Source organism: Coenobita brevimanus, chromosome 71, assembly GCF_032717465.1.
Source record: "Coenobita brevimanus isolate Jiangsu-jjx chromosome 71, ASM3271746v2, whole genome shotgun sequence".
In the NCBI taxonomy this organism is placed as follows: Eukaryota; Metazoa; Arthropoda; class Malacostraca; order Decapoda; family Coenobitidae; genus Coenobita; species Coenobita brevimanus.
This window is the reverse complement of record NC_137024.1, coordinates 46,685,717-46,701,882: the sequence shown is the minus strand read 5'-3', so window position 1 is coordinate 46,701,882 and position 16,166 is coordinate 46,685,717. Positions and strand designations below refer to the sequence as shown.

Genomic DNA, 16,166 nt, shown 5'->3' with positions numbered 1-16,166 from the left:
AGGTACGGGTGAGATCAGTACATTTACGTTCTGTGAGACTCAGTACTAGTACATGAAGTTGACGAGGCAGGGAAGAAGTCAACATAATTATTTACTTCTCTGAGAACCAAAGTGAGTGAATACAGTTCGGAAAACATACAACAGGTAAGTAGAGCAGTTAATATACAAGAGGTGGAGGGAAAAAAAAAAAAAAACAGCTTATATACAAGTGTGGAGAAAAACAGATAACATACAAAAGGTGAAGAGAAACGCAGTTTATACATAAGGGTTGAAAAAAAGAGCAGTCGCTGCCATGAAGAAGGTGGAACTGAAGCGGAGTGGCCACAGTGACATCCTGGAGGAGCAGGAGGAGGATGGAGAAGTGAACGGCGAGGCCTCCTACCCACCCTCGGCCAGCCCTCAGGCACAGGCACGCCGACATGCCTTCAGGAAGCTCAAGGAGGCTAAGCAATCGGAGGTGAGGGGAGGCCACTCTAGAAGTATATACAGATGCTACTAGACTGAGTGGTGGCGTGTTGGTTTATGGGTAAAGTAGAATTAATTGCCGTAGTAGCGTGTGATTTAATATTATGCTACAAATCATAAGTCATTAGCTAATGACCCTTGAAAACCATCTGATTTATCTTGACAAAGTCTCTTAATCATTCACCCTTTTAATTGCATAATGCAATGAAATGGACCAAAATATGAAAACCTGCAAGAAGACATCCCCTCCAAAACATCTGTCAGGCGAAACAAAATTCGTCTGGTGATAGCTTGAGGAATTTTTTTCGCTAAATCTGGCCGCCACCATATAATCCTAAGGTATCCATTGCCTGAGTAGTTGCAACATACCTTTTGTCGATGTTTCCTGCATGCCAGTATTCCAAATTGATCCTTTCCCTTTGCAGTGTATAAAGAAAATTTGAAACTGGGCCTTGTGCACTGCTTCCAAGACAGTGAATGTTGAGATACAGCCTCTTGTTCCTCCCTGCTGTTCATCACTAACTCTGTTTTAGATAAGTATACTGTGCTAGGTTCATCTTTCGTACCTAACGCACCTGAGTTTATTCGTCTTTACGCGGAAATGGAGAAATGCATCAATGTAATAGAATAAAAGTATAATCAGTCCCATGCTGAGTTACTGAACCAATGTGCACCCAAGGAACAACTAAATCATCATAATGTAACAACAGGATTGCCCTCATGAAGAATAAAATGCCAACACCGTATAGTTGATTTACTGATGGTTTTGTTTTAGATCCATGGTCAGTTAATGGGTTGGTAAGAAATTTATAATAATAATATCAATTGGATGTACTGCATATGTTTGCAATATAACTGTCTCAGCTGTAACTTTGCGCAAAGGAAATTAATAGTATTTAGAGACATTCATTTTTTTTCTGGTACGTATCTACAAAAAAGTTTTAACAACGGATGAAACTAGTAAAATTTTGTAATGGCACATCTAACCGTCAGAAACATAACTCGGAGCCAGTATGCCTGCCACTGAATGTTTATTAGGACGTTATGATAACAAAGTCTGGGTTCTCGTCATCACCAGTTTTATTTATTTATTTTTTATTTTATTTTTTTTTTTTGTTACACACGTTCTCGCTTTCTTTAGAGGAACTAGCACAATCAGCGCGCAAACTTCTGGTGTGCATGGCTTAGAATCTCCAGCTACCCAAGTCTCTTTATTAGCATAATAAACCTTATGACACATTATAGCATGTATTAAGATTTACAAACATCTCGTATATCGATTTTTCTCTTACTGTGTAAATTCAAGTAGTCTGAGATGCTGTGGTAATCGAAACGTTGATAATACCCAGCAGTGTAGACACGTACTGTGATACTTGGTGTTGTTTGTGTTGTTAGTTCTTAGAGAATGGATAAACTATGGTGGTGGTAGTAGTAATAGAGTTACAAGTGTACTAGATCCTCCATGAGATAAATATGACTTGTAAAAGAACATATGGGAGATGCGGCACACCTGAAAATTCATGATTAATGTGGTTTCTTCCCAGGATCTTAATCAGTGACACTTCTGCAGTGCTGTATGACTCCAGCAATCATTTGATAGCCAAGCAGGATTTTCTTGATCAAAGGATCTTTTTTTTTTTTTTTTTCACAAAGCCGTATGACATACAGAAGATCGGGATTTTTTACTTGAGGAAAGAGGACTTGAGGAAGGCAGAGGCTAGCTGATGCATGAGGGCTGTATACAGGATGTTCCTTTGACTCTGCCTTATGATAGTCATGGGTTTTATTTACGGTGGATAAGGGAAACCACTGTCTTACATACGTACATTTTCAAGTCCATTTTCCATGTTTGTATGGATCAGTCTTGTTTATCTAATGGTCGCTATCCAGACTAGTCTACCCTAACCTTCATGTCAGTTCCTTTAACTATGAGATCGCTTTTAAGGAATTTTTGGTTAGTGTGAGCGTGTGTGTGGGTGTGTGTGTATGTGTGTGTGTGAGCGGATAAATTGTCGGAGCAGTATAACCATGATGTATATTCATAGTATCAAACAGCTACAACAAAATCTTCCATTCCTCTACCAGAAATCTATGGACTTTGACGACCTGCTGCCCCACGTGGGAGAGTTTGGTCGCTACCAGAAGCTACTCATCTTCTTCATCTGCCTGCCGGCCTGCATCCCGTGCGGCTTCCACGCCTTCAATCAACTGTTCATGAGCCCCATACCCCCTCACTGGTGCAGAGTGCCAGAGCTCGAGGCGGCGGGGCTCTCTCCACTACAGGCCAGAAACCTCTCTATTCCTAGGGTAGGTGTGTTGTGTGTGTGTGGGGGGGGGGATTGTAGCTGTGGATGTGTGTTGGGGGGGGGGTTGGCTATAATTCACCCACTTCAACATTTCTTAAGTTTATACTGCGTAGAAGCAAAAATCTGGCGGCCGTATGTTGTTGATAATCACCATGTGCTGTTTCTGATGATCGTGTGTTATATTGTTGCTAATTATCATGTATTGTGCTTCTGATCATGAGTTCTTTTTAATTATGATGTACTGCATTTCTGATGGACATGTGTTGAAGTGCTGCTAATTTTCGTCTGTTGTGTTTTGACGATCATGTGTTGTTGCTACTTATTCTGACGCTTGTGTTGTTGCTAATTATTTTGTATTTCACTTCTGACGATCATGCATTGCAGTGTTGTTAATTATCGTGTGTTGTGTTTGTGATTATGTGTTGTATTGTTGTTGCCTATCGTTTGTTGCGCTTCTGACGATCATATATGTTGTATTGTTAAATATTCTGACGATCATATATTGCAGTGTGTAGTCTCTGATGTGTAGTGTTGCTAACTGCAATGTCCTGCGTTTCTGAAGATCAGCTGATTTACAGTAATATTGTGGTATTGCTAATTGTAATATGTGATGCGTTTCTGACGTTGAAAATGTGTTGTAGAGTTGCTAAGCATATTGCATTATGGTTTCAGACTCTCAGCTGTTGCAGTATCGCAGTGTTTTTAAATCGTATGTGTAGTGTATTCGATGATGACAACCAGCACAGCAACCCACCGTATTTACAGTAGCTGACGGTCTTTTGTTTCCCCCAGTCCGGTGAAGGGTTCGCACAGTGCTCCCAGTACGTGGTGGGAAACTACTCCCTGATGGACCTCCAGCCAGACCCCACCTGGCCCATCGTACCCTGCAGGAGTGGATGGGTTTACGACACCTCAGAAATATATTCCTCCATTGTCATTGACGTAAGTGGTAGAAGTGAAATCAATCCCCTTCAGTACGATGATATCTTCATTTATTTTACTCATACTATCTTTTACTGAAGAAAAAATTATTGAGGTCATGTTAAGGGTGAACTTTAGTAAGCAATAGGTTAGAAGCAATTCAAATACCCCTTCAGTAGGAAGATATTTTTACTGCCACCAAACAATTCTTTTCAATTTAGGGAAGACCCACCATTGTAAAGGAGTTAATGCAGGTAAAGATAGCCTATCCAGATACTTAAACGTTACAGTTGACAAATGCGCTGGAAAGGGACGCCTTCATATTGTGGCACAGATATAACATGGCGGCTCAGCTACCTGGTTATACAAACGTCCCTCAGCTACTCTCCTGCACCTTTAAAGGAGGAGGGTGGACTACAGAAGAAGGGTAACTTAAACCTGCACCTTTCTGATGAGTCTGGGCCCAGAATAATGACAATAACACCAGCCGGTAACGAAAAAAGTACACCATCGTTACTAATGGGTTTGAGGAAACCAAGATGCATATGGATCTTGGAAGAAACTGGACCTGAAAGATACGTCACCGTATGTTTTGGCATGTCTGGTTGTTGATGTTGTTGTTGTTTAACTCCGGTTTGTCTGGTCAAACATAAAAGACGACCACAGGGAAGCAACTTCTCTCTTTTTTTTTTTGGGGGGGGGGGAAGGGGGTATCCTAAAGATCCATTAAAGTACATACATCGTGCAGGAATCCTGCGTCCCTTTCTCGCAGACAGGGCTTACCAGGGTCAGACCAGGGTCCTTGCCATGACCAGGTGCAGAGAATTAAGTGGAAGTTTGACTGTCGGGTGGATGCTGCAGCTGCTTTGCTCCACCCAGGGTACACACCGCCACCACGCGTAGGCTCCTTGTCTGGTATTTGTGTAATGAAATATTGAGGCTGAAGCCTTAGGTAACAATGAACTTAGGAGCATTATTTTATGGAAATTAAAATCGAGTACAGTACTTCAGAAGCTTCTGTATTACTTAAAAGGTTATGCACATTTGAAGTAGTGATACATTTTGTTGAACGTACGGGGCATATAAAAAAAACTCCAAACCTGCTATATTCTATAGAAGAGCGCGCGCTCGCGCGCACGCACACACACACACACACACACACACACACACACACACACACACACACACACACACACACACACACACACACACTATTTATATATATATATATATATATATATATATTTATATATATATATATATATATATATATATATGTATACACACTAATATACATACATACAGTATGTATACGTACACGACTCCCTAACCTCTCGTCCCTCCTTTCCTCAGTATGGCTTGGTGTGCGATCGTGCCATATACCCCACTATCGGCCTTTCGGCTCTCAACATTGGGGGCATCATCGGCGTCTACGTCTTCGGCACCATCTCAGACAAGTGAGCGAGGCGAAGTTGTGGTGATAGGAGGTTGTGAAGCTCAGAAATTAGAGAACTAAGAGGGGCAGCGAAGGCAGAATAGAAAGAGAAGAGGGTGAAGTTGTGAGGTTGAGAAAATTAGAGAAATTAGAAGAAAGGAGATGGGAGGAAAGAAAGGGAGGAGTGATGTTTTGAGGTTCAGATAACGCAGAAATAAAAGGGACGGAGAAAGTAGAAGAGAAAGAGAAGGAAGTAAGGGGTGAGATATGGCTGGCTTACTGGGAGATGGTTTGGCAGGAGGGAAATAAGGGACTGGGGCAACAAATTATCTGCAAATATTAAGCTGTTTGGTAGACAGTAATATCAGGGTGGAGTGCAGAAAGAGGACCCGAGACAGAAAAATGTAAAGTGAGAGAAAGGAGGATGGGAACAACAAATTATTTCTGAATTATAGGTTCTCAGGTTGAGAGATGGAATACAGTAGAAGACACTGAGACAGAAGAGGTAGCAAATGAAAAAGAAAGGACGTTGATACTGTCTGTTTTCTAGACAGTGGTTATTTCTTGGCCAATTCTGGACCACTATGAGGTGTCCCTCTCCAGCACCCTTGTTGAGATTGCTTATGACTGGATAAAATGTAGGATTATTGAGCAGCTAAAAAGGACAAATTGGAAGGAAGGTCTGCATTGTAATATTAAAAAAGAAGGCTCTAGGTACGAAGGAATTAAAGTACGAGTATCTGTTAGAAGTATTATTTTACAGTGATAGTTATTGAAATTTCTGTATACCGTATTATATTAATTCTTATGAAAACGTATAATTTTTATGAGAAAATAGAGAGCAGTGTGGAATGGGAAACGAAAAAGAATGAATTATTTCTAAATTTTAATAGTAAATTTAGATTTATATATTTTTAACTCTTTATGGGTAAACTGACTGTACATGAAAAACTCATGCTCCTCAGTAAGAAAATTTATGCTAATTGACACAAATATTATTAATGTGTTGCGAAATGAATATCGGAGTAATTGGTATCATGAATACATAACCTAATTGCTGTGTCTGCTTGTTAAGGTGTTCTTCCTTTCTTCCTAGTTCCTACCCTCCGGTTTTCTAAAAGCGAAAATAAGGTTACAGTGATGATATATTTTTCCAACTGCTTGTTTGAGGATCCTACCCACCTCTTTTAAAACAGTGAGAATAGGGTTATGATGATGCTAATGTTGACGTTGAGAACGAAAACGGTGATTGATAATGATGAAGAAGACGATGATAATCAAGATGGATATGAAAGTGTATTTGTGGACTGTAGGTATAGTCGACGATACTAGTAACCATGAGAATAACAACGACGATGATGATGATTAGTAACCATGAGGATGACGACAGTGATGATTAAGATGAAGTTGAAGGTGTAGGTAGGTGTAGAGTGTAGATGTAAATAACAATATCAGTAAGCATGAGGATGATGACAACGATTGCACTCCACCTCCCCTGTCCAGGTTCGGTCGTCGCGTGTCGTTCCTGGTGTGCCTGGGTATCGAGCAGGTATTCGGCCTCGTCACCGCCTTCGCACCTGACTTCTGGACCTGGACCTTCTGTCGTTTCCTGGTTGGCCTCACCGTACCCGCAATATACCAGATACCTTTCATCATCTGTGAGTTCTCAAATCCGGTGTCCTTCAGTTTATTACGAGTATTTCTGTTGTATAATAATGTGATTTAGTGTAACAAGCTGTGTGTGTGTGTGTGTGTGTGTGTGTGTGTGTGTGTGTGTGTGTGTGTGTGTGTGTGTGGTTTAGACAGGATGCGTTTATGAATACATATTTATGAAAGTTACCCAGCTATGTATTTTTTTTTTTTTTTTTTTAGCCCTGGAGTTGGTGGGTCCGAGTTACCGCAGCTTCGTGACTGTGATGACGTGCCTGTTCTACGTGGGCGGGATGCTGCTGCTGGCGGGCGTGGCTTACCTCATCAGGAACTGGGTCTATCTATGCCTGGCAACGTCACTGCCCTTCTTCATTCTGGTTGTATATTGGTGGTGAGTAGGGAGGGAAAGAGATAGTGATGGAGAGACAGAAGGGAGGGATGGAGAGAGGTGGGGGACTGAGAGAGGGAAATTTTGTAAGAACTGGGTCCATCTGTGCCTTGCAGTATCACCGTCATTCTTCACATTTGTCGTATACTGGTGGTGAGTACATGGAAAAAGAGGGGGAAAGGGGGAGGATAAAAGGGATGGAAGAAGGGCGCGAGACTGGGAGATGGAAATATTGAGAGGAACTTGGTCAGCTTGCGAAACATCTCTACCATTCTTCACTCTCGTCATATACTGTAGATGGCGGTTTTTTTTTTTTTTTTTTTTTTTCAAGTGGCGTATTTTTATACAAGAAAGAAAAAAACAGAGTGAAAGCTCTCAAATCATGTCTCTTCTAACGAAACTTGAGCCAAAAAAAAAATCAAGGTCTGTTCATTTCGAGATGCGCGGACACATCGCATTTAAAGAATGGAGATCATAAGCAGACGGAAAGAGACGGCTGAGGAAGACAGTTCAGGGGTCGACCCTTTGTGTACATGAAAGACTGAGAGTACCCACAAATTCCTGCTTTAACCCTTGTAAGGTAATCTTGATTTTGTTACTATATTAGGTAACGTGGGGTCTGACAGACCCCACGGAAAAAAAAAAAAAATACTTCCGTTTGAGATATTTCAAAATGCTTCAATACACAAATAATTCAACCCCTTATCTGTAAATAGGGCCAGAAAAAATAAAGTTTAATCGAAAAAATATATATTTTTTTTAAAGTTTATACAAAAATGGTAAAATTTTAGGTATAAAAATTTAAAAATTAAATCTTGCAAAATTGAAAAGTAATATCATGATTCCTTGGGTGGTCTGCAGTAGACCGATGTTGGGACCTTCTGTATACAAAATGAGAAAGACAGCAAATTGAAATAAAAAAATCACAAGAGGGCTCGACTGAGGTTACATTATAGGTAATCTGGGGTCTAACATACCCCAATGGCTCTATAGAGCAAAATCAGAGCCAGTTACAGCTATGACCCCATCATCCCCATAAACAGCATCACTAGGCAGGAAGGTAATGAGACGGACAGATCTGTAGACCTTATGCTCATATTTTTTAAAATTAAATTTCGGGGACTGGGGTCTCTGAGACCCCACATTTCCTATCTAGGGTTAAAAAGATGGATATAAAAGAGGGGAGAGTGTGCAGCTGGACGGGTGTTGTGTGCCCTGTGTAATGGGAGTTTGAAGAAAAAGTTAGAAAGGAAAGATCTGAGAGATAAAGAGGTGAGACGGAAGATTGAAGAGACAGAATAGGGGTAGGGTATGAGACAGAAGATAAAGGAAGACAGAAAGGGGAGGATACCTAGTGGAGAGTATGTATGTATGCATGCAGTATGTAGTATGTATGTATGTTTAAATGTATATATTATGTATTTTATGTATGCATATATGTATGCATTTTTAACATGTATGTATATATGTATGTATGTACGTATGCATATAAGTATGTATGCATGTAGATATGTACTGTAAAGGTCGCACTGCACACCTCCAAAATGGGCAGGTAGCTCAACTATACATGATTAAGGTATGCTTTACAGATCTTGAAGGGTAACTGATCCGCAGGCCCTGAACACTTTTACTGTCTGTGGAGAGGTAACTCGCCCCTACCCAGTGCTTCAGGTGCGGGTGTAGGTGTTGTAGGCTCTTGTAATGTAAGGTGGGGAGTGGAATGTAACAAGAGACATATTTAGACTAGAAGAGGGAGGATCTGGGAGAGAAGAAAGTAGGATAAGAGACTGGTGAGAATTAGCTGAAGGAGAAAGGTGAAACAGCAAACACATAGGTGGGATGGTACTGGGGAGAGAAATAAGGAGAGTGAAAAAAGAACAAGAGGAAAAGGAGAAAATGAGAAGTGTGGGTGGAAGGATAAGCGAGGAGAATCAGAAAATGGGAACGTAGCCTATAAGGGGAACCAACTTTCAGAAAGGAAGTTGGGTTAGCTACGTCCTAGGGCAGAGATAAATTAAGGATACTGTGCTTCTAAGAGTGACTGAGAGAACAGATAGCCCCAGTGAATTAATACGACACAAAAACAAATAAATAAAAACTGAGCTCTAGAAATTACTGCCGTACTCCCCTGAAACTTTTTTTTTCTGCTGTCTGATACTCATTTTGTGGCGTGGCATGTTTAATAAAAGGTAAAATATCTTTCGGTCTCTTGATATGTAGAGAGAAAGACCCTGAACGAGGTGGAATGATGGAATAGAGGAATACTTGAAGGATAGAGATAAGTGCTGAAGGGGGGGGGGAGTGAAGTAGTAGTGTGAGGTAACTGAGAGACTTGGAGGCCTCATTGTCGACACTACCTGGATTTGTTGTCAACTTAGGGAATGATATAAAAATAAATAAATGGTAAGTGAGAGTGTATTGACGAATTAATTTTGCTAAGGTGTTTTGTGTCTGCAAAAAACTAATTGTGTTTTAAAAATCAATGCCAGAATGTTTCCTGATAGTCATCCACAAACATGACCGTTCTTGTCGATACTGCAGATCATCTCATTCCAGTGACGTTGAAGAAATTTTACCATCATCATCTTACTTTTTCCTTCTCTATATATCCTTAAAATGACTAATCCCCTCAGGGTGCTTCCAGAGTCTCCCCGGTGGCTGCTGTCCCAGGGTCGGTTGCAGGAGGCACGCATCATCCTCAACAAGATGGCAGAGGTCAACAAGACGCATCTGCCAGAGTCGTTCATGCAGAAACTCCAGGTCAGCGTTCTGTACATGCGCCGTCGGGTTTATAGCAGAGTCACACGTTTGATACTACGTTTCTGTATATATAGCGTGTAAAATGAAGAAAATTTCTTAAGAACCCAGGAAATTTAAAAGTGACTATATATAAAAATGTCAGCGAAGTTATGTATTGCTATTGCATTTGTTTAACCATTTAGAGGCAGTTTCCCTCAGCTAAATACAGTAATATAGCATGGATGCGTGGTGTAGCAAAAATGCAATATCTGAGACTGCCTTTTAGTGACTTTGAAACGTCAATGGATAATAAGTATGCTGAAGGTTAAATAAAATTGCTGTAGAAACTTTCAAAGGGGAAAAGTTACAATATTATTTTTCCATTAATAACCTACGTGTTTATTTTTTTATATAGGACCGCATGCTGGCACAACAGGCGCTCAGTGTCAGCTCAGCACAAAAGCACACCAGCTCAGGCTTCTTCAGCATGTGCCACACCCCCAACATGAGACTCAAAGCCATACTCATCACAGTCGTCTGGTGAGTTTCAGCTTCGTGGCAGTCAGTGTACCTGTTTCATGCATTTTTTTTTTCAATTGTGATTTTGTGAAGTTGTTCAAGTTTCTTATAATTGCGTATGTTGCTGACACACTTGGGAATAATTAAAACAGTGGGTATAGTACTCTTATTTCCATGGCTGGGTAGTGAGGTAATTTCTTATAAAGTGGAATGTAACCTTCCTATTTATAGCAGTTCTCTTTACCCTCTAGGGATGGGTGATGAATAGCTTACCTCTGCACCATGTAAAGATATGCATGCAGTTTATGAGAGGATGGCAATAGTAGCAAATAACAATACAGAAATACTACACAATTGTTCAGTTTTATCATTTTTAGGTCTAGTGATATCATATTCTTGTAATACGGCTGAGGGTTTCATCTGTTTCCCCATTATAATCGATTGTGTTTGGTGCTGTGCAAATGCAGTACGCAGCACAGTGTAAGTGCAAATTACTGGAGAAAACTGGCGAATTTAATAAAATATTTTAGTTACCCATTGTAGACATTGTTTTCTGTGAAGGTTCGCCAACGAGACCGTGTATGTGGGACTTAGCTATTACGGTCCTGCCATGGGGGACAACGAATACCTCTCGTTCTTCCTCTCCTGCGCGGTCGAGGTACCCTCCTACCTCCTCTGCTGGGTAGTCATGGATCGCTGGGGACGCCGCTGGATCCTGGGTATCGGAATGATCGTGGGAGGTATCTTTTCTATCTGCACCGTCCTAATGCCTGAAGGTTAGCAGTCAATAACCTAACAGTTCTTATTCTTCCTGCATCAGTACAGACGAAATGGAAATAAGGATTGCAGAACTTTTCCAGTCTAAAAACAAGTGACGAGATTTTTCGAATATGTAATGCCATCAAGAATCGTAGGCTGATCATCTACAGGTCATCTACCACCAAATGATGTGGATTACTGTAGCTTTGCATCTACCCCCAATATCTTGAAGGGATATAACATGGAGGTGATTATTAAAGGTTTCTGCTAACATTTGCTGTCCCATTATTTACAGCCTTCTTTTTCTGTAACAGTTATAAACAAGGATGTTTGTGTACGACTAAAACCAGGCTGCTTTAAGTTGCAATGATAATGGTCATTGCAACTTATGGTATTGTAATAGCTTGATATTTATATTTATTCCTTCATTTTCGTGTCTTTACTTTTGTTGGGGCCTGATTTAGTTTTCCATAATAATTCCTTCTTTACAGAGCTTACACTTGTTTCCGTTGTTCACCAGTTTTTTTTTTTTTTTTTACGTTTTCTCATTGTATGTTTTTTTTTTTCCCAGTTTCAGTTTTCTCATTGTAATTACTGTCTTTTAACTTCGTCTCTGTTTACCACATTTTTATTCCCCTCTGTCAGTCATGCCAGGTTTCTCCATTAATGTTTCTCACACGATGTCCCTTATACCATTCTTACTTCGCTGTTCTCATTGGCAGACAGACGGACAGATAGAACAGACAGACAGACAAACATATAGATAGATAGACGGACAAACAGACAGACAAATAGATAGATTGATTGGTAGATTATACTGTAGATAGATAGATGAAAAGATGGATAGATAGACAGATAGGTAAATTGGTGGGTAGGTTGGCAAATAAATAGACTACCTAGTTAAAATGAATGAAGACTGATCGGTCAACGGTGAAGTACACTTATGGACAGACTGATAGTCAGGCAGGTGCACAGATGGATAGATAGATAAAAAGAGAGAGAGAGACAAGCAGAAACACTGATATAAGAGAAACAGAGCAAAATAGAGAGCAATGGCCTTATCACCTCCAAACAGATTCAGTACCTCATCTTGGCCACATCTCCCCATCCTCGAGGTGCCTTAATGATTAGATAAATGAGAAGATAGATAGGTAGATAGGGAGGCAGGCAGGCAAGGCAAGTACGTATATAGAGAGAGAGAGAGGGAGAGAGAGAGAGAGAGAATAAGTTAGGTATATGTCCAGCATATGCGTTATAGGCTGTGTAGTCTGTCTGTAATATTTCCGGATTCCGACAGAAGTACACTTACCAATCCGTTTTCTCAACCTACTCCGCCTCCCATGTTCTTGAGGGAAAATTTGTATCATGCAGGTAGAAAGACAAGCAGAAGGATAGACAGACGGACAGGTAGACAGACGTACTGTAGCTACACTTTCAGACAGACATCTAAATGCAGGTACACTGTTGCTTAACATTTGGCATACTATCTTAACACTAATTCACCCCAAGCCTTTCGTTTTCCTCCTCATAGGTGCTTCAATCCCCACCCTTGTCCTGTAAGTAAATACAGATTTATAGATAAGCCGACAGACAGAGGTACAGCTGACTTATTCGATTCGCGGTCACTTGTAAAGCTATAAAGCAGGGAGAGTGATCCTTCCAAACGCATGTATGATATTGCTTGGTTGACAGCATTTACCTTAAGTGCTAAAAACAAACCCACTACTGCATCTTCCCTGTTCCTACGAACATGTTCTCCAGCGACCACCTTATCCTGCTGTTACGTGGAAAGATAGATAGCATGATAGGAAGGTAGCTATATATTAGACAGATAAGTGCAGATACACAGTGATGTAGAGGCACACAGATACTCGTATGCCACAGTACCTTGTCATGTAAACTATATTAAAAACAGACAAACCAACACACTTTCCCCATCCTTCCACCAGATGCATCCATGGCCACCCTAGTACTGTACTTGGTGGCCAAGTTTGCAGAGTCAGCGGCCTTCCTCATCATCTACCCCTTCGCTGCAGAGCAGTACCCCACCGAGGTGAGGGGCGTCGGCATTGGGTTCTCGGCCTACGTCGGTGGCCTCGGTCTCGTTATCATCCCCTTTATTAACTACTTGGTGGGTGTCCTTCGGTTATCTATTAAGTAGCTTGGTAGAGGATGTTATACCATTTTCACTCTAACTTGGCCTAAAACTGCAGTATCTTCATCTTGAGTGCTGACTTGTAGCAATGGATAAACTTGAAAATATGACGTTAATCACGAAGTGCTATGGAAAGGGTGAAGGGCCTTAGTAATGTCTTTTTCTGCCACTGAGCTATATGTGAAATAAGCTGCAAAAGAAAGAAAATCTAGACCAAGTTATGGCCATGAGGGGGATGTGGGGGGGGGGGAGTGGAAGTGACGGGTACGCAAGGAAATCCCTAAAGGAGGGTGGTGTGCTGCAGGAGGGCAACTCCAGCCTGCAGTAGGCTAATCAAGGTTGAGGTAAATTGCTGTGAAGTTCGTATCCTGTCACTTCGATCATCCTTTCCGACCACAAGACATGTCATTACACATTTATACTGCTTTTTTACTTTATCCTGGCCTAAAACTTCCGCCTCTCAGTTTTCAGTGCTGTGTTGTAGCAGTAGATTAGCACTAGAGTATGATGCTAGTCACTAAAAAGACTTACAAAAAGGATGTAGAGTCATGGTATCGTCTTTTTCTGCCACTACGCAACGCGAAATTGGCAACAATGAATGAAAATCTGGGCCAAGTTAGGGTGAAAAAGTATGATCCCCTCACCCTGATAACGTCATTTTCATTTCATTCTTGCAACCACCAAACGTTTTTATCCAGCTTTGGAGATAGTTTGCAAACAGGAGTTAACGTTAGCCTTCAATACCCTAGTACAGAGAATTGTCTTCCAAGTTGAAATTATCATCTGACGGAAGCTAGAAAAAAATTTCAGATATACGTCGTCAGAGTGAAGGGGATATTCCTTTGGCTGTGTTGTTTCAGTGAGCTACATAAATTTTTTTTAGTGTGAACCGAAATAAAAAACATAGGTTTTCTTGGCCGAGATATAAATAGATATAGAGTATTATCCCACCAGTATGAAGATGTCTTTCGTGTGTGTGTGTGTGTGTGTGTGTGTGTGTGTGTGTGTGTGTGTGTGTGTGTGTGTGTGTGTGTGTGTGTGTGTGTTCTTGCTACCACCAGATGGGTTTATTAAGCTTAGGATATGTCTGACTGGAGGGATCAGACATATCCATCACCAAGTCATTCACAGCCAGGGAGTTATTCGGGGCCGAATGAAATTGTCTGGTAGCAACAAAAAATTTTACTGGAGAAAGGCGTCTTTGAACGAATGGAGGTCGACCTTTTAGCGGCGATAGTATTTTTATTAGCTGTATAGAATCATGCAGTGCTATGATGAATAAATACATGTTTTTAATTGTCGGTCAGATCGCTGAAAGAGGCAGTTTATTATTAATTAATTAATTTATTTATTTATTTATTGCTCATCTCTATGCTCTTGTCTTAATATGATAGTCGGGCATTAACCGGAATGAATTACAATGGTGATAACAGGTATAGACTTAAGTACAGCGGAATGACCAGTTGTTACAGTGGGATTTAAGAGCCTCATGTGGCAAATGTCATGCTAACCTTCCGGCCTGTGCTGACATATAATTTCTTGCTACAAACACAGGCAATAACAATGAATGAACCCATTAACTAACGAAAGGCGTCATTACAATGAAGGGAGTAATGCAAATTGTATCTGACTATTAATATCAAGGGTTTCACCAGAGTTGAAGTGAATCGTTTAGAGGAAGCAAGAAACAAACAAAGACGAAATCGTACTGAGAGCAGTGATGATGATCATGATGATAATGTCACTGGGAATACACGTATGTACAGTACATCAGTAATAATAATAATAATAATAATAATAATAATAATAATAATAATAATAATAATAATAATATACTGCTGCTGCTGCTGGTAGTAATGTTAGTAGTAGTAGAAATAATAATAATAATAATAATAATAATAATAATAATATTGTGGGCAACTTAAAATGTGTGGAAATTGTGGAGGGAAGTGTGTTTGTCAGGCACCACGTCTGGTGAAACACAAGCACTCACCGTGGACGCCACACGCTGGGAAAAGTGCTTAATTAATATTGGACGGATTTTTAGTTCTCTCCGCATCGTCGTTGCTTCCGTTAATTAAGGTTGTTGTTTTTTATTTTCCTCTAACTACCTGGCCGAGCAGACTTATCAACCACAGGCAAGCAACAGACCCTGCAGGGTCATTCCGTACTGTGACTCGATGTTCCCTTGATCCTCTCCACAGCGAGGCGCGGAGTAAAATGTGGAGACTTGGTTCCTGGGTAAACGCCGCATTTGCGTCCCTCCACCCAGGAGGCATCATTTCACTCCGCAATTTGGATATGTTTACCACCCAGCGTTGTGAATGGTTTCCTGTGTTACATGAAACGATTAGGCTTGTCACTCAGTGTAGAGCCACGTGAAGTAGAAAGAAGTAGTAATAAAAAGTGGCAGGAAGGAAAGGGAGAAACAGGAAGAGGGGAGGGCAGACACATTACAGCGAGAAAGGGGAAGAAAGAAGGAGGCAGCACAACGTCAAGTGAGCGGATGATGGCCGCCACTTCGACCTTGTTAATTTAGGTTCTGCCCCCCTACACACACACACACACACACACACACATATATATATATATATATATATATATATATATATATATATATATATATATATATATGTGTGTGTGTGTGTGTGTGTGTGTGTGTGTGTGTGTGTGTGTGTGTGCTCCTCACATGGTCCACACGAACGCAATGAGCATGAAAGCTGAATAAGAACTGCACGCATATATATATTTTTTCTTTTCCTATCATAGTCTGTTTTCTGTTTTTCTTTCTTTTCTCTACCTGTATTTTATTTCTTTTTCTTTTTCTTC

The 16,166-nt window shown here is 40.6% G+C and overlaps 1 protein-coding gene across 1 annotated transcript in view; it reads left to right on the top strand.

The window, feature by feature from the left end:
* Window positions 1-266: 266 nt before the first annotated feature.
* Window positions 267-16,166, top strand: part of CarT (Carcinine transporter) — a 30,301-nt gene continuing 14,401 nt past the window's right edge. Inside the window, exons 1-10 of the mRNA XM_080277867.1 lie at window positions 267-457; window positions 2,551-2,772; window positions 3,564-3,713; window positions 5,046-5,149; window positions 6,631-6,785; window positions 7,000-7,168; window positions 9,799-9,925; window positions 10,320-10,444; window positions 10,985-11,199; window positions 13,132-13,313. Coding sequence (XP_080133993.1) covers window positions 293-457; window positions 2,551-2,772; window positions 3,564-3,713; window positions 5,046-5,149; window positions 6,631-6,785; window positions 7,000-7,168; window positions 9,799-9,925; window positions 10,320-10,444; window positions 10,985-11,199; window positions 13,132-13,313 — 1,614 coding nt within the window. The 5' untranslated portion in view covers window positions 267-292. The remainder of the gene's footprint in view (window positions 458-2,550; window positions 2,773-3,563; window positions 3,714-5,045; window positions 5,150-6,630; window positions 6,786-6,999; window positions 7,169-9,798; window positions 9,926-10,319; window positions 10,445-10,984; window positions 11,200-13,131; window positions 13,314-16,166) is intronic.